Here is a 13,579-nt window from a genome sequence, read left to right as displayed (position 1 = left end):
CTATGCGAGTTTCCCTGCCATCAACTTGTACAGGTTGTGCTCTGCCTTTACTCATACACCACCACTACTACCATGAATAATAACCTCTGAACGCCCTCAGGATAAAAACAGAATTTAATTTTAGCCTTTCATTGAAATGTTCCAGGAATTTCCCGTTAAGAAATGCCAGTACTTTAAGCCAGGAGTCTGCAATCTGCGACTCCAGATCCACATGTGGCTCATTTATCTCTTCTTGGCCAGACATAAAATAAGTCACGGAGACTGCTGACCCAGTTATGTCAACCGTCAGAGTCAACAGCTCCCTGCTAATGACTGCCTAACCAAAACTACCTAAAAAAAGAAAATAAAGCACGCAAACAAAGACTACCAAGATCCAACCCCAAACTAAAATAACAAAACCCAGCAGAAAAAAAGAAAAAAGCATTATTGTAAAGTAAAGATTACTTAATTAGCATTCATTGAATTTAGATTAGTTAAATGTATAAATTGATGGCTGAGGTGCACATAGATGATAAACTATGGAGGTTTTGATATCCCTGTTGACCTGAAGACGCATCATCTCAACCATTGCGTTTCCTATATAATGACGTATTTATAGAAAAGTTTTAAATGTCATTCATCTGCTGCGCCTTTAACATTAATACCACAACCTGGGTCTTATTTTTGATTATCAGTCTTTTTTATGTATAAATCAGACCAATATTAAGCATTCTATGGCTATTTTACTGTGTCTGCTAGTGTCAGTTTACTGCCCTTCCCAATATGGCGTCAATCTTCACATACATTGATGTCAAAAGGCTGGTGTAGCATCTCCATCCTATTTAACTCATGAGGTGCCATACTGTAAATTGCAATGACAAAAGCACAAAGAAAAATCCTGTGATTTACAAGAACTTACAGTAAACAAATGAGCATTATGAGAAAAAAAAAAAAAGGAGTGTGCCATTTTATTTAAAAATCCACAGCTCGAGAACATTCTGGGAATGTTGCATTTATCTCCCAGCAAAGAAACCCGTAAGAGTGATTAGTCCGAGTCAGTCTGAGTCACATTTTTAGAGGAACTACTGTCGTCAGTCATGGTGAGTCACTCCTTTCACTCAAAGCGGCTCGGGAAAATCTGTCAAACGTTGGGGGAGGGGCCAGTGAGCAACACATGCTTTTACTGAAGCCTCTGATTGGTCAGTTTATAAAATAAAATAAAATTAGGATTAGACAAAAGATGTCAAGAAGAAGGTATCAAGAATGGTTATCCAGACAAATAAACTTAGTTTTTCCAATGGAAGTTTATGGGATTTTGGCCTTCTTGAAACCAGCGAGTACTTCCCATTTGGAGCACAAGAAGGGAGGGGTTGAGCTGTCCAGTGATTTTACAGTCAATGGCAGCAACAAACTCTCGTTGCTTTACTCGTGAATAATTGGAGATCTTTAGTAACGTGGTTTTGTTAACAAGTTTTCCAGTCTGAATACAACCTTGGACTGCTTAGGGTCCGATAGTGTGAGAGACACAAACCATTTTGTTATGTTCTGATAAGATGAAGGAGACAGATTCTCACATCCTAGTGGTTAAAATATCTACTTGTTTACATCCCTGAGCCGTCTTGGTTTGGCTTCTGTTTTCTGTCCTTCGTCTTCTCCTCCTCCTGCGCAGGTGCAGGGGTTTTGGCATCTCCGAGCTCTGGATTAAAGCTCCGCCTTTGGAATTCAAGGAGGCGGTTCTCTTCTTCTAGGCTTCTTCTCTGTGCTACGAGGCATTGACTTTTCTGATGAAGCCTCAATGAGGCCATTGTTTTCGTGATATTGGGCAATATAAATAAAATTGAATTGATACACATTGAAGTGTTTTTCAGTCCTTAAACCGATTTCGTCTCCCCTTGTTACGGTCTAGAGCAGAGATAGGCAAACTTTCTTACTCGTGGGTCATAAAGGATTCTAAAATTTGACAGAAGGGCCGGAACAGGAGAGGATTGTGGCTTGTTTTGGTAATTCACCTCGTAAAAGAAAGAAACTACATGAGATCTGGACATAAACATGACTTAACCTTGATTGAAAATTATTTTAAAACAGAACATTTTAGAGTATTTATAGTTTGGCCACCCCTGGTCTAGAGCCAGCCGTAACAAAGTGGGGGCTCGTCCGGGATTTGAACTGAGGACCTCTTGCAAAAAAAACGGAAGGAAAGAATCCCCTCTGAATTTACAGTGCTGCATGGTACTTATAGAGAACTGTAAAATACTTTGCAGTTCCTTATTGTACAGTAAGCTGCACAATAAAAAGTAACAATACTTAAACTGATGTATTTTTAATAATTTACTTAAAAGGGACTGGACCAAAAAAAAAAAAAGGTAGTTGCAAATGCAACTGACGCCATGTCCTCAGTCATCGTTTTATTTTGCAAGTAAATTATTTTAAATCTGGGAGGGCTTTTAATTTGGCGGGTATGGTGTTACAGATCTGTGGGCCTTTTACTTTGAAAGATCAAATGTAGTCCTACATTTATGCTGGTCTGTCACCTATAGCAGCGCTCCCTGTGGTGACACCTCATGTTTGATACTTTTGGATTGTGTCGTTTATGATCTTTAAAGCAAGACCATTTATACATTTAAATTAATTTGACCAAAGAATACGTTATAAGATTTAGACCGGTGAAACTGACATGAGTAAAATCCTGGAAATTTAGTGTTAAAGGTTTTACAGTGTAAATTCAATGTTTTAGTTTAGCCCTCATTCTCGTGTTACAGGACTGACAAAGCATGACTTAAAGGCTCCTCCATCAACCAGCATTTGCAGATAACACTTCAGTCTGTCACCAGTCGTTTCTTTATTCAAACTTTTATTTATGACTTTTTTTTATAAAGCTAAGTTATGAAAAGAGCTTTCACCTTTGCCTCTTAAAAATATATTTTTGCCTAAAGAAAAACTTTAGGGTCAAGTTGTTTTTCAACAGACCATTACTTCTGCTTACACCTGTGAAAAACCTTGCTTTTTCGGTATGCAAAAATTTGCACAGACCAGAAAAATGCTACTTCGTTTCCAGACTAGGGGCCCAACATACAATTGCATCTCTGTTCTGAAAAAGTACCTGCAGTGTACCAGGAAGCCTATCGTTTGAATCGGCCTTTGGTTAAACAGAGGCCGACGTCCCACTTTCAGCAGAGCTGAAAGAAAAAAACTGAGTGCACAGCTCATGTTTCCTAAACTCAGACTCTTTGTTCACTGAGCCTCATAAAAGGAGGAACAAGAAAGAAGGTCCCCCCTCACCTCAGAGTAGGGTAGTGCAGCTTCAGAACAGAAATAAAAAAACCTACATTCCTGTGGTGAACTTAAACCTTAAAGTAATAAACATTTTTATCTTTTTTCATGCAGAAGTTAAAAAAAAATAGTATAAAAGCAGCACAAAATTATAATACACATTAAATTAATCTTAACCTTCAATCGATTCATCTTGTTTTTATAATAATAGTTTAGATGTTCGTGCACTTTCCCTGACGCACCCGTTCACTCCTCATTCTTACTTAGTGATGCTTCTGCTGTAGCCACAGCTGCCCTGGGACAGACAGACGGGGGCGTGACGGCCAGTAAACACCTCTCACCAGGACATTCATAAGTACTCACTCACCAGTGGGGCCACACTGGGACAGTTGCCGTTCCCAAGGATGCAGTGGTTGATTTCGGGAGTGGAGATTGAATTCTTTGATCATTGGCTGCCTTGCTCAACCACTCGAGTCACTGCCACCAATATTAAAGTAGTAAAAGTAAAAGTCCCAAAAAAATCCATCACATGACCTCACTTTATCATCTTTTTGTTTTTCGGTCAAAAATGAGCAACAGTTGTAAAATAAACAGTTCTACTGACAACAATGATCCTCTATTTTTGTTGCCATCGGTGGAGATTTCTAGCCAGTTTACAGCCCCTCCCACCCCCAACTTGACATGATCAATTTTCCATTTCAATCAATTTATTATATAGCACCTTTAAAAGCAGGAGAAACCAAAGTGCTGGACAGAAAATAAATCATGAAACTATTAAATGCCAAAAAAAAAAGAACCAATAAAATCCCTGAAATAATAAAAACATTTAACAGTAAAAGCAATAAAACAAAAATAACAAAATCTAAATCTGCTCACTGGAGTTAAAAGTGACTTAAAATCAGGAAAGCTTCTCTGGTCACAAACAGAGTCCTGGGAACCATTAAAAGCATTTGATTTCCAGAGAGGACTTGACATAGACGATAAAAATTGTAAAAGTTCTGTAATGTAGTTCTTAATTAAAGGTGCAATCAAATATTGAGTAAGATCAGAGCTATCAAACGTATTGTTTTGAGCCAGAAAATGTAACAGAAACAAAGACGTACATGGATCTATTTGCCCTCAGGTGGATTCATCAGAATGGAGCGGAGCAAGGAACTTGTGGTCCACCGATTGCAGCACCTACATCACTGTTTTTCTAACAGCTCTTTTTCATCTGTTCCTGACTCACAATGAACTGAATAAAAAAATATTTAGCTTAAAGTTAAAAAACACCAAAAACGTGTTGGAGTTTTTAACTCTTTAACACCAGAGAAATTTACGAACAACACAATTAACGCAATTCTAGTGGATTCTGAGAAAAGGGAATTTCAGCACAAATAATTCAAATTTCAACAATAGAAGCATTTTGTAAGTGGAGCCCAGATAGTGTCTTAAAAATGTGCATAGTGATGGAAGATCATGAGCCCTGAACACATTTCCATAGACGTTTCATAGGAAATACTCACTTAAACACAAAAATGCAGAGTAAGCCTTACCACACTTCCATATTTCCCTTATTTACACATTTCTTGTAATCTAGCTTCACAGCTGCAACGTAGCAGTTTATTTTAGAAGATTAGTCAGCAGACTGTTGTCCAATATGCAGGAATTTAAAAGCATGAATCAGCTTTATCAAGTCTTGTCATGAGGCCTGAATTTCCCTTTTTCACCAAGATGGGGAAAAAAAGGATTAGTGCGAGGCTGAAACTTCAATCTGAGTCAATAATAAGATGACATAATACATTATTGTTATCATAGTATTTCAATAGTTTTTATTTGGTGACTCAGTGTTTTCTTTATATATGGAGTTCTTTTCGTTAAACCTCAGTGGTCTGTCACCAATTTTTCAAAAAGTTAATCATCCTTTTATTCCCACAACAAGCTGAGACTCTTGGTAAATGACTCGTACCTGGATTGTACAGTACACTGGACCTGAATAAGAGCTTCAAATTTTGTTTTCATTTGTCTGCCAAAACAAAAAAAAGAAAAATTTTAAAGAAATCAATTTGGTTTGTGCAAATCAGAGTACAGACCGTTTTCTTGCACCACAGCTGTGGTAATAAGAGAAAATGTCATGATTTAAAATTTATTTGGGTTCCCCTTCTAATATCTTTGTCCAATTATTGCAGAAATCACCATCTGTCACGTTGGTACCATGAATCCTGAGTGAAACGTTGTGCAACACTGCCCTCTGGTGGATGTTAGATCTCATCACATTTCTTGTTTGAGTTGCAGCAAGTTTTTCTTTTGAACACATTCATTATTAATCAATATTTATTCAGTCTGTTCCATTTCCAGTGAAATATTTGATCCAATAGTCACTTGATACTGATGATGACAAACAGAGTAAACTAGATTAATCTGAAAGTAATTTTTCTGGGCAGAGCCTACTGAGAGCAATTATGTAGATCACAGACATCACAGGTGGAGAACATGACATTATTAAATATATAAAAAAATGTTTAAAAGACACCAATCCTGCACTCATCTTCTTTTCCTTTCAGCTTTTCCCTTCAGAGGTCGCCACAGCGAATCAGTTTCCTCCATCTAAGCCTGTCTGCAGCATCCTCCACTCTAACACCAGCCACCTTCATGCATCCATAAACCTCCTCTTTGGTCTTCCTCTAGACCTGTTGCCTGGCAGCTCTAGACTCAGAATCCTTCTACCAATATATTCACTGTTGTAACACTCTACAATACAGCAAAGTATTGCAATCAAACAACATTTATTTATCATTTTTTCTTCAATTTACACATAAACTCTACAAGTCCTTCCCCAGTCCTTCACCCAGATGCCCCCAAAGTCTTTATATATAGTTCCTATGTACACAATCACCGCGTCCCGGAGGCGTCCTCCTCCTTTAAGGCGAAAGCAGTCAAAAGTGGATCGCGGGTCATCAACGTTCCGTCAGCAGCAGGCGAATAAGTGACTTACCGGATCAGTCCAGTGATGAAGCATGTGAAGGTCTCACCCAATGGTAGATAGATTTCCAGCATCTTCCACCAACGGGGTTGGTACTCTTCTCCAACGTCTCAGTAATCCTTAATAATGAGTGCAATCCTCTCTCTGGTCAGGCCTCTTCCATCTGAATTCTGACAGATTCACCTCTCATTTGTAATGTTTGTAATCAACATAGCACCTGTGTGACAGGAAATCCCCGGGTAGCCATGTTTGTAGTCCAAAGCTCGTCTTATGATATAGGTAAAAAGTCCACCTCCATCATTCAAACATAAACTCAGAGAAAAAAAATATATAAATGACCATTTTAACAAGGGTTATCACATGGAAAGCCATTACGGAGTTCTGTTTTTTCCCTTCAGCATCTTCATCTTTGCTACCTCCAGCTCTGCTTCCTGTCTTTTCTTCACTGTTTCTTGTCCAACAACATGACTGGTCTCACCACAGTCTTGTCTGTCCATCACCAAGGGGTTCAGAGCTGATCCCTGATGTAGTCCCACCTCCCCCTTGAACTCCTCTGTCACCCCTACAGCACACCTCACCACTGTGAGGTGCACCATACCCATAGGAAATCCATAATTACCCTGCTTCTTGATTTAAATATTTTTGCAAATATTTACTTTGATGATCAATCAAGTTCGAGTTTATTTCTAAGACTTAAATTAAAATGTCAAAAAACAAATGCATACATTGGACAAAAAAGCAATACACAGGTATTTAACTCATACACACAGTCACTTTTATAAACTGTAGAATCAATGCTAATGTGTATTTATCTAAAAACAAATGTTTAGAGATTGGAGCTCCAACACTAAACCATCATAAAGATGCCTCATTTACTCCACAATGGAGGTTCTTTAATCCCCAGGAGTGATTAATCACAGTTTTTCCACTCAAATTTAGCCAGAAGAATAAAGTTATGTAAAACTGCTTTTTGAGTTTCTAAAATAAAATGAAAACATTTTCAAAAGTAGTACATTTTCCCATCTGAGGAAGAAATCTTTAAAGATACAAAAAGTATGAAATGTACTAAACTCCTTCAAGAATCTGGCCCACATTACCTTCTACGCCTCCTCTCACCTGGATGAGCGAATCTGTGCGCCAGACGCCATCTAGTGGACAAAAGACTTATTGCATCTCAGCTTCAACAGAGTGGAGCTGGACTCTGACAAATGTATTTGAGTCTTTTTTAATTTTAATGAGCAGGGAAAAAAGTAAGTTATTTCATATTAATTCTAACAAAGGACAGTATTGTCAACTTTTTTGTCATTATGAAAACTTTGAAATTTTCTGACTGAACATTAGAGGGGAGTGGTGACAAATGAACCCTAAATAGTCAACAGGGTCAATTTTGAAATAGCTTTATTTATTAAATATATTATTTATTTTATTTTGTTTTTATCTTTTGGCTTTTGTGATATGCTGCTTACAATAAATGAAATATAAAAAGGTGATTAACTTTAAAATCCCAGAAGAAAGCTGTTCTTGGGTTCTCAAAGGTTACAAAACATTTTTTTTTGTAATTAATCTCCATTAAAAGAACATGCTGATCCCTGCATTTAAAGTCTTAGGTAGATATAAAAAATGCCCACTTTATTATTTTATAAAAACAAACTCAAAAAGAGATATTTTATTAATTTGTTATATGAATGAAACTGTAGTGTTTTTCAGTTTCAACCTCTAGAATTGCTCTAACTTTATATTTATTCTTAGCATTTCTGCATCAGTTTTTGTAGTTTTACATTAAGAAAAACCTAAATAAATAAAGTGAAAATAGTAGTTTTTTTATGTCTGGGTGTGTACTTTTCAGAGAAAACATGACACAACATTTCTTGACCACGTTTGACTTTTAATTGCTTGGTTCACATTCCAGTAGAAGATACTGCCACTCATCTATCAGCAAAGAAGACTACAAGTTAGTAAAAATGTTTTTTTTTCTTCTTCTCCAAATATTAATCTTCTCACAGACATACAGCCAATGCAACAAGTCTTAAAAACACACAAAAAGAAAATATATATCATACATCTTAATGTTGTACAAAAGATCCATCTTAATGCTTTGCAGTGGATTATGGGAGATTAGGACCTTCTCTGGGGTCACAAAGTTCCCCAAAAAAAATCAACACTGTTGGTGTGTCTCAAACATTCAGCTTCCTGTGTGTAAAAAGGCAGTTTTGCTTCCATGGAGACGATATTTTAACGTGTGCAGAGGGGTCACACGGAAACACAAGCTATTCAGGCGAAGAAAAACGTCAAGTTCACGGAGGTCCCAGAGCATCGTACAACATTTGAAAACTCACATTTACAGATAAGGCACAGGAATTTACAGCGAATGAGAATCCACTTTCAATTCACTTTTTTATGAAACTATTCGATTGGAATTAAATAAATATCAGTTTGTGACAGGGATTTTTCCACCACACTTATTTTGCTGTGAGAATCTACAAAATTAAGTGGAATTATTTATTTTTTGTTCCACAGGCCGATCAAGGATGCTTGTTTTTTCATTCACGAGCGCCGTTTTCTTTTATTGTCTCGGCTGCAACAATGCGTTGTGCTGACTGTGCGTGATCTTTATCGCCCGGACGCCTGTTTGTACAGCACGAAAGGAGAGAGGATTTGGCCTGAGGTCACTGCTGTGGTTCACTCTCTGATCGCTCTTCTATATGGACAGCTGATACCACAGTAACACAAAGTTTCTTAAAGGCAAAAAAAAAGAAATCACATTGAAAAAAAGACATTCAACAAGTGGTCTTTTTTTTGTTTTCTAGCTCCGCTCATGGTATATAAACATGAAAAGGAGAGAAGCTCATGCACGGCTCTCCATACTTTAGAGAATGTGTGGAGATGGATGCACAGATGAGGCGTCGTCAGGGTTAGAGGCTTTTTGCAGAGTTGAAACCTCTGAATGTGCAACCTGAAAATGGACTTTCCTTCCTGTCTTACAGTACCTGTCGATGTGTGTGTTCTGTGTCGGAGTCTCAGCTGCTGCGGCTTCACGCTGCAGCGTCTCACTGATAAAAGTCGGTGCCCAACTACACTGATTCTTTCTTACAGGCACGCCTCCCTATCTACTCAAACCTCATGTACAAATGTCTACCTGTCCATTGCATCTCAGTATAACTCTTTCAATAGAAAAGATGTCTAAAAATTGATTTTCATCAAGTAAAACCACCCCCCACACCTCCCATCTGTGTCCGCTTTTACATTATTGAAGGTAAAAACAACTTAATAAAAAACAAACTACTCCTGCCATCTTTCACTTCCTCTTTTCCGCATCTAAATCTCTGTTTTTTTGTCGTTTTGTAGAATTTAGTCCTCTCATCTGCTCTGCCGTTTCAAGCGTGTGCATTGAGTGTGTGCTCTCTTCCGTCTGTGTGCTTCATATGGTGAGGTCGTCTGACCTGGCCCTGCTGCTGGCTTTGCTCAGTCGACTCAGCGGTCTGCTGTCGTCTATCGTATCCGTCGCCTCCAGGCCGGCCTCCGCCGGAGCCGCGTCCTCCACTTCCTCCACCTCCTCCTCGTCTTCATCTTCAATCTCCTCCACCTTCTCTGCCTCTACTTCTGGTGGCTGCACCTCCTCATCCTCCTCATCCTCGTGTAACGTCACCCCTCCCGTCTCCGTCGTCTGGGCGTAGGAGGGCAGAGTCTCGTCGTACACCTTTGTGATGTCCTCCATGGGCAGCGCCTCCTCACCTTTCTCCTCCAGCCCCTGGAAGGGCGAGGCCCCTCTGCCGGCCTCCATCCCCACCTCAGCTAGAGGGTAGAGGTGAGTCATGGGGGGCGCCTTCTCCTCCTCCAGCAACTTGTACCCCTTTGCCCTCTGCAGGGAGGACACCCCCAGAGGGGGCAGACTCTTCCCCTGAGGTGGCAGGGGCGCCATCCCCTCGCCGTGGGCCGCGGCGGGAGCCGGAGCCGGCTTACGGAAGACGAAGCGGATTTTCTTCAGGCCCAAGTGGCTGATCTCCACAAAGTTGAGGAAGAGCGAGACGCAGGCCACGGCCAGCATGAAGATGATGAAGACGGTCTTCTCCGTCGGGCGGGACACAAAGCAGTCCACCGTGTTGGGGCAGGGCCAGCGGCTGCATTTATACAGAGGCAGGATTCGGAAGCCGTACAGGAAGTACTGGCCCACCACGAAGCCCACCTCGAACAGAGTCTTGAAGATAATGTGGCAGATGTAGGTCCTCAGCAGGGTGCCCTCCAGACGGAACTTTTTGCTCCCCTTGGTGCTGGTCTCCTTCGTGGTGCGGACGCTTCCCTGGTCGGGAGCCAGAGGGAGACGCTCCTCGCTAAGTTCTTGCTGCCTGCTGAGCTCGGCCTCCTCGCGCTCCTTCCGTTTCTCCTCCATGTGGACGTGGTGCACGGCGTGGCCCACGTACACCAGAGACGGCGTGGACACGAAGATGATCTGCAGCACCCACAGGCGGATGTGGGAGATGGGGAAGGCCTCGTCGTAGCACACGTTCTCACATCCAGGCTGCTGCGTGTTGCAAACGTAGTCGGACTGCTCGTCGCCCCACACGAACTCCGCCGCCGTGCCCAGGATCAGGATGCGGAAGATGAAGAGCACCGTGAGCCACACCCGGCCGATCACCGTAGAGTGCTCGTTAACTTCCTCTAAAATGTTACCCAGAAAGCTCCAGTCACCCATGATCGGTCCGTAGCGCTGCAGAATGAAGGGTGGGGTAGGGAGGGCCGCAGAGGGTGCAGTTGGACGGGGAGGGTGGGGTAGGAAAGATCAACAGGGGGAGGGAAAAGAGAGCACTGAAAGTAAGCAAACTTTTTAACATTTTTAAAAAATACATTTAAGCTGAAATTTATTGCAGCTTGTGTTAAAATTAAATACATAAATAAACGACTGAAGTGACTGCAATTTAGGCTAACGTTTAATTTCTAGGATATCGAAAAAAAATTTAATTAAAATGACAAAATATTAGTTTCTACTTTTCAATCACTTTAGCGCAAAACATAAAAATGAACAAAAAGAGCTCTAAAAAAGCAGTTTCAATCCTCCGGTAGAACTACTAAAACTAGCATTACTTTAGTTGCAATTTCTCTTTTTATCTAATGTATAATGTTGATTAAAAAAATATGAATGCAATGGGCAACTTGCCACAGCTGCGGCTCCGGCGAAGTAGAGTCCTGTCCCGTTCTCTTGGCACCCAGCAGGGAATAGTGAACTTTTTTGTGCCCTCTTTCCCACCTAAAGCCCTGTCCTTGTCGCCCCACTGAGCAGATGTGAATGAATCGGGTCTGATGGTTGGTTTTTAGTTTGCTGCAATATTTAAGCTTGGAGCCAGACGGCCTTTATTTGCCGGGCGACGCATGGTGACGCAGGAGACAATAGGATCAAAGCCAGAATGGGGACGTATGGGAGCAGGCCTCGGGCTCTCACACCAATATGGACACTGCAAGAACGGGGCGCCCAGTCCACACTTGGGGTTCTTGGTCTGCAGCTTTCTTACACGTTACTGCAGTCGCAGCCGCTGGCGGTGACGCCCCGGCGGAGGTTAGACCGGGTCAGGGACAAACTGTCAGCTCAAACCAGGGTGATGGAGAGTTTAGGTCGTCTTTCCAGCATTAGATGCTTAGAATATGAGACAGTTTCATTTAAAATTCAAAAACAGAGCTCTTAGTGCAAAAAAATAAAAACCCTCTTTTATTATGTTTTATTTTATTTTCATTCTGTTATTTGACTGCAGTAATCTGGAGCAAAAATCACATCAACTCCCACGTTTTAAAGTCAGTTTAATGATTTTAAATCTATTAAGTTGTATAAAAAATTACCTCTTATTCCAAAAAGAAAAATAAATTACTTTTCAAATGAAAATTATGTCCATAGACCACAAAAAACACTAAATATCGTATGACATTTGATACAAGACAAAACTAACTCAATAGGAACTTAATTTAACAAAATAAAACGTTGAAAATCTTGAGTCTTTTTTAACCTAAAACATCTTATTTTAAGCAAATATTGAAACAAATATATAAATTATGTGAAAAATATATAAACAAAATCTTACTAAAAAAAATTCCACCATTTCTGTTTCCACTTTCTTCTGCTTATAACAACTTTTGATCTATATTTTTTACTAGACCAACTCTAATGAAAATCATGTTTTTTTTCATTTTTAACATGTTTTTATGGCATTTTTTTGATAGACAAACAGAAAAAAAGCTCAATATTGTTTTTTTTAGCTTCTCTTTTTTCAAGTTGTGGTGAAAAAAATTGCAGTTTGATAAAGTTGGTATTTGTGACAAATATGCTGGGCGTGGCACAAGCTCCCTGCTCTGCTCCATTCTGATGCATCCACTTGCAGACAAATAGATCCATGAACGTCTTTGTTTTCCTCGTCTGAGTTGGAATCTGGAACAAAACTGTTCTGATGGATAGTTCCAATATTGCTCGCCATTTTTGTTGCACCGCTAATGTTAGCTTCGGGGTGTAAGCTAGCGGGAGAACCGCTAAACAGGGAGCTCTCACAATGAGGAGGGGAAGAGGGGCGGGGTTGCTCCACACACAGCCCCGCCCATAACTCAATTGGAATTTCTAACCACTGCCACTGTGCAGAAATAGTCATAGAAAGTTAAATGTTTTAATTTGGCCTAAAAATGACGACCATAAATTAAAGAACTCTGGAAACGTTTTTACTTGAGGCTTTATAAATAAAATCCCACACAAGTTTTATTCAACAGCTTCCTCATTCAAGCTTTTAGAAAGTATAATTTGTCACATTGGAGATTTTTTTTTACAATTACTATGAACTTGTGCAGGAATAGTTGTTAGATCATCCCCCCTGAACACTAAGAATCACAAGACAGACTTTAAGGTCTGTTAGTTTTCCTGACATTCCCAGCTCAGAGTAGAAAAACATTCAGGAATGTTTGAGCTGTGAGTGGTTCCGCTAACGGAGGCTGGTCCATGGAAGCAGGAGAGGATGCTCCTCCTCCACTTTGAAGCTCAGCCTGTCCCTGTCATTTTAAAGAGGAAGACGTTCTTCGTGTTTTCCTACTTTACACTACATTCTACATGTTAAGGAAAAACAGAGCTCAGAAGAAGAGAAGCTTCCAAGTCCAGAGTCCATTTACTAAATTAACAATTTAAGTCTTAAAGCATTTAAGACTTCTAGAGTAGAGAAAAATATTTTTGGTGAGTGTTTTTATCACTCGATTACTTTGACTCTCTTTATGCTTAGATTGATTAGTCATTGCTGCATCGACTACAAATGATCCAAAAAGCAGCAGTTTACATTTTTACAAAAACAAAAAAAGTTATATTCACTCTAATAGCTTCTCTTCTATGGATTCCTGCTCATTTCAGGAAGA

At 40.0% G+C, this 13,579-nt stretch overlaps 2 protein-coding genes across 3 annotated transcripts in view; both read right to left on the bottom strand.

The window, feature by feature from the left end:
- LOC112154738 overlaps positions 1–6,431 on the bottom strand; it is a 20,980-nt gene extending 14,549 nt beyond the window's left edge. Inside the window, exon 1 of one of the 2 annotated variants that reach the window (XM_024285878.2) lies at positions 6,224–6,431. Coding sequence is in view for 1 of the 2 variants with exons in the window: in XM_024285877.2 (XP_024141645.1) it covers positions 3,617–3,698 (82 nt within the window). In the remaining variant the exon portion in view is untranslated. Of the gene's footprint in view, positions 1–3,616; positions 4,210–6,223 lie in introns of those variants that run through there. The other variant, XM_024285877.2, reaches the window with a different exon arrangement.
- Positions 6,432–7,944: 1,513 nt separating this feature from the next.
- Positions 7,945–13,579, bottom strand: part of LOC112154804 (gap junction alpha-8 protein) — a 32,462-nt gene continuing 26,827 nt past the window's right edge. Inside the window, exon 4 of the mRNA XM_036209689.1 lies at positions 7,945–10,916. Coding sequence (XP_036065582.1) covers positions 9,630–10,916 — 1,287 coding nt within the window. The 3' untranslated portion in view covers positions 7,945–9,629. The remainder of the gene's footprint in view (positions 10,917–13,579) is intronic.

The sequence above is a fragment of the Oryzias melastigma genome, linkage group LG21 (assembly GCF_002922805.2).
Source record: "Oryzias melastigma strain HK-1 linkage group LG21, ASM292280v2, whole genome shotgun sequence".
NCBI lineage: Eukaryota > Metazoa > Chordata > Actinopteri > Beloniformes > Adrianichthyidae > Oryzias > Oryzias melastigma.
This window is presented reverse-complemented; position numbering and strand designations above follow the sequence as displayed.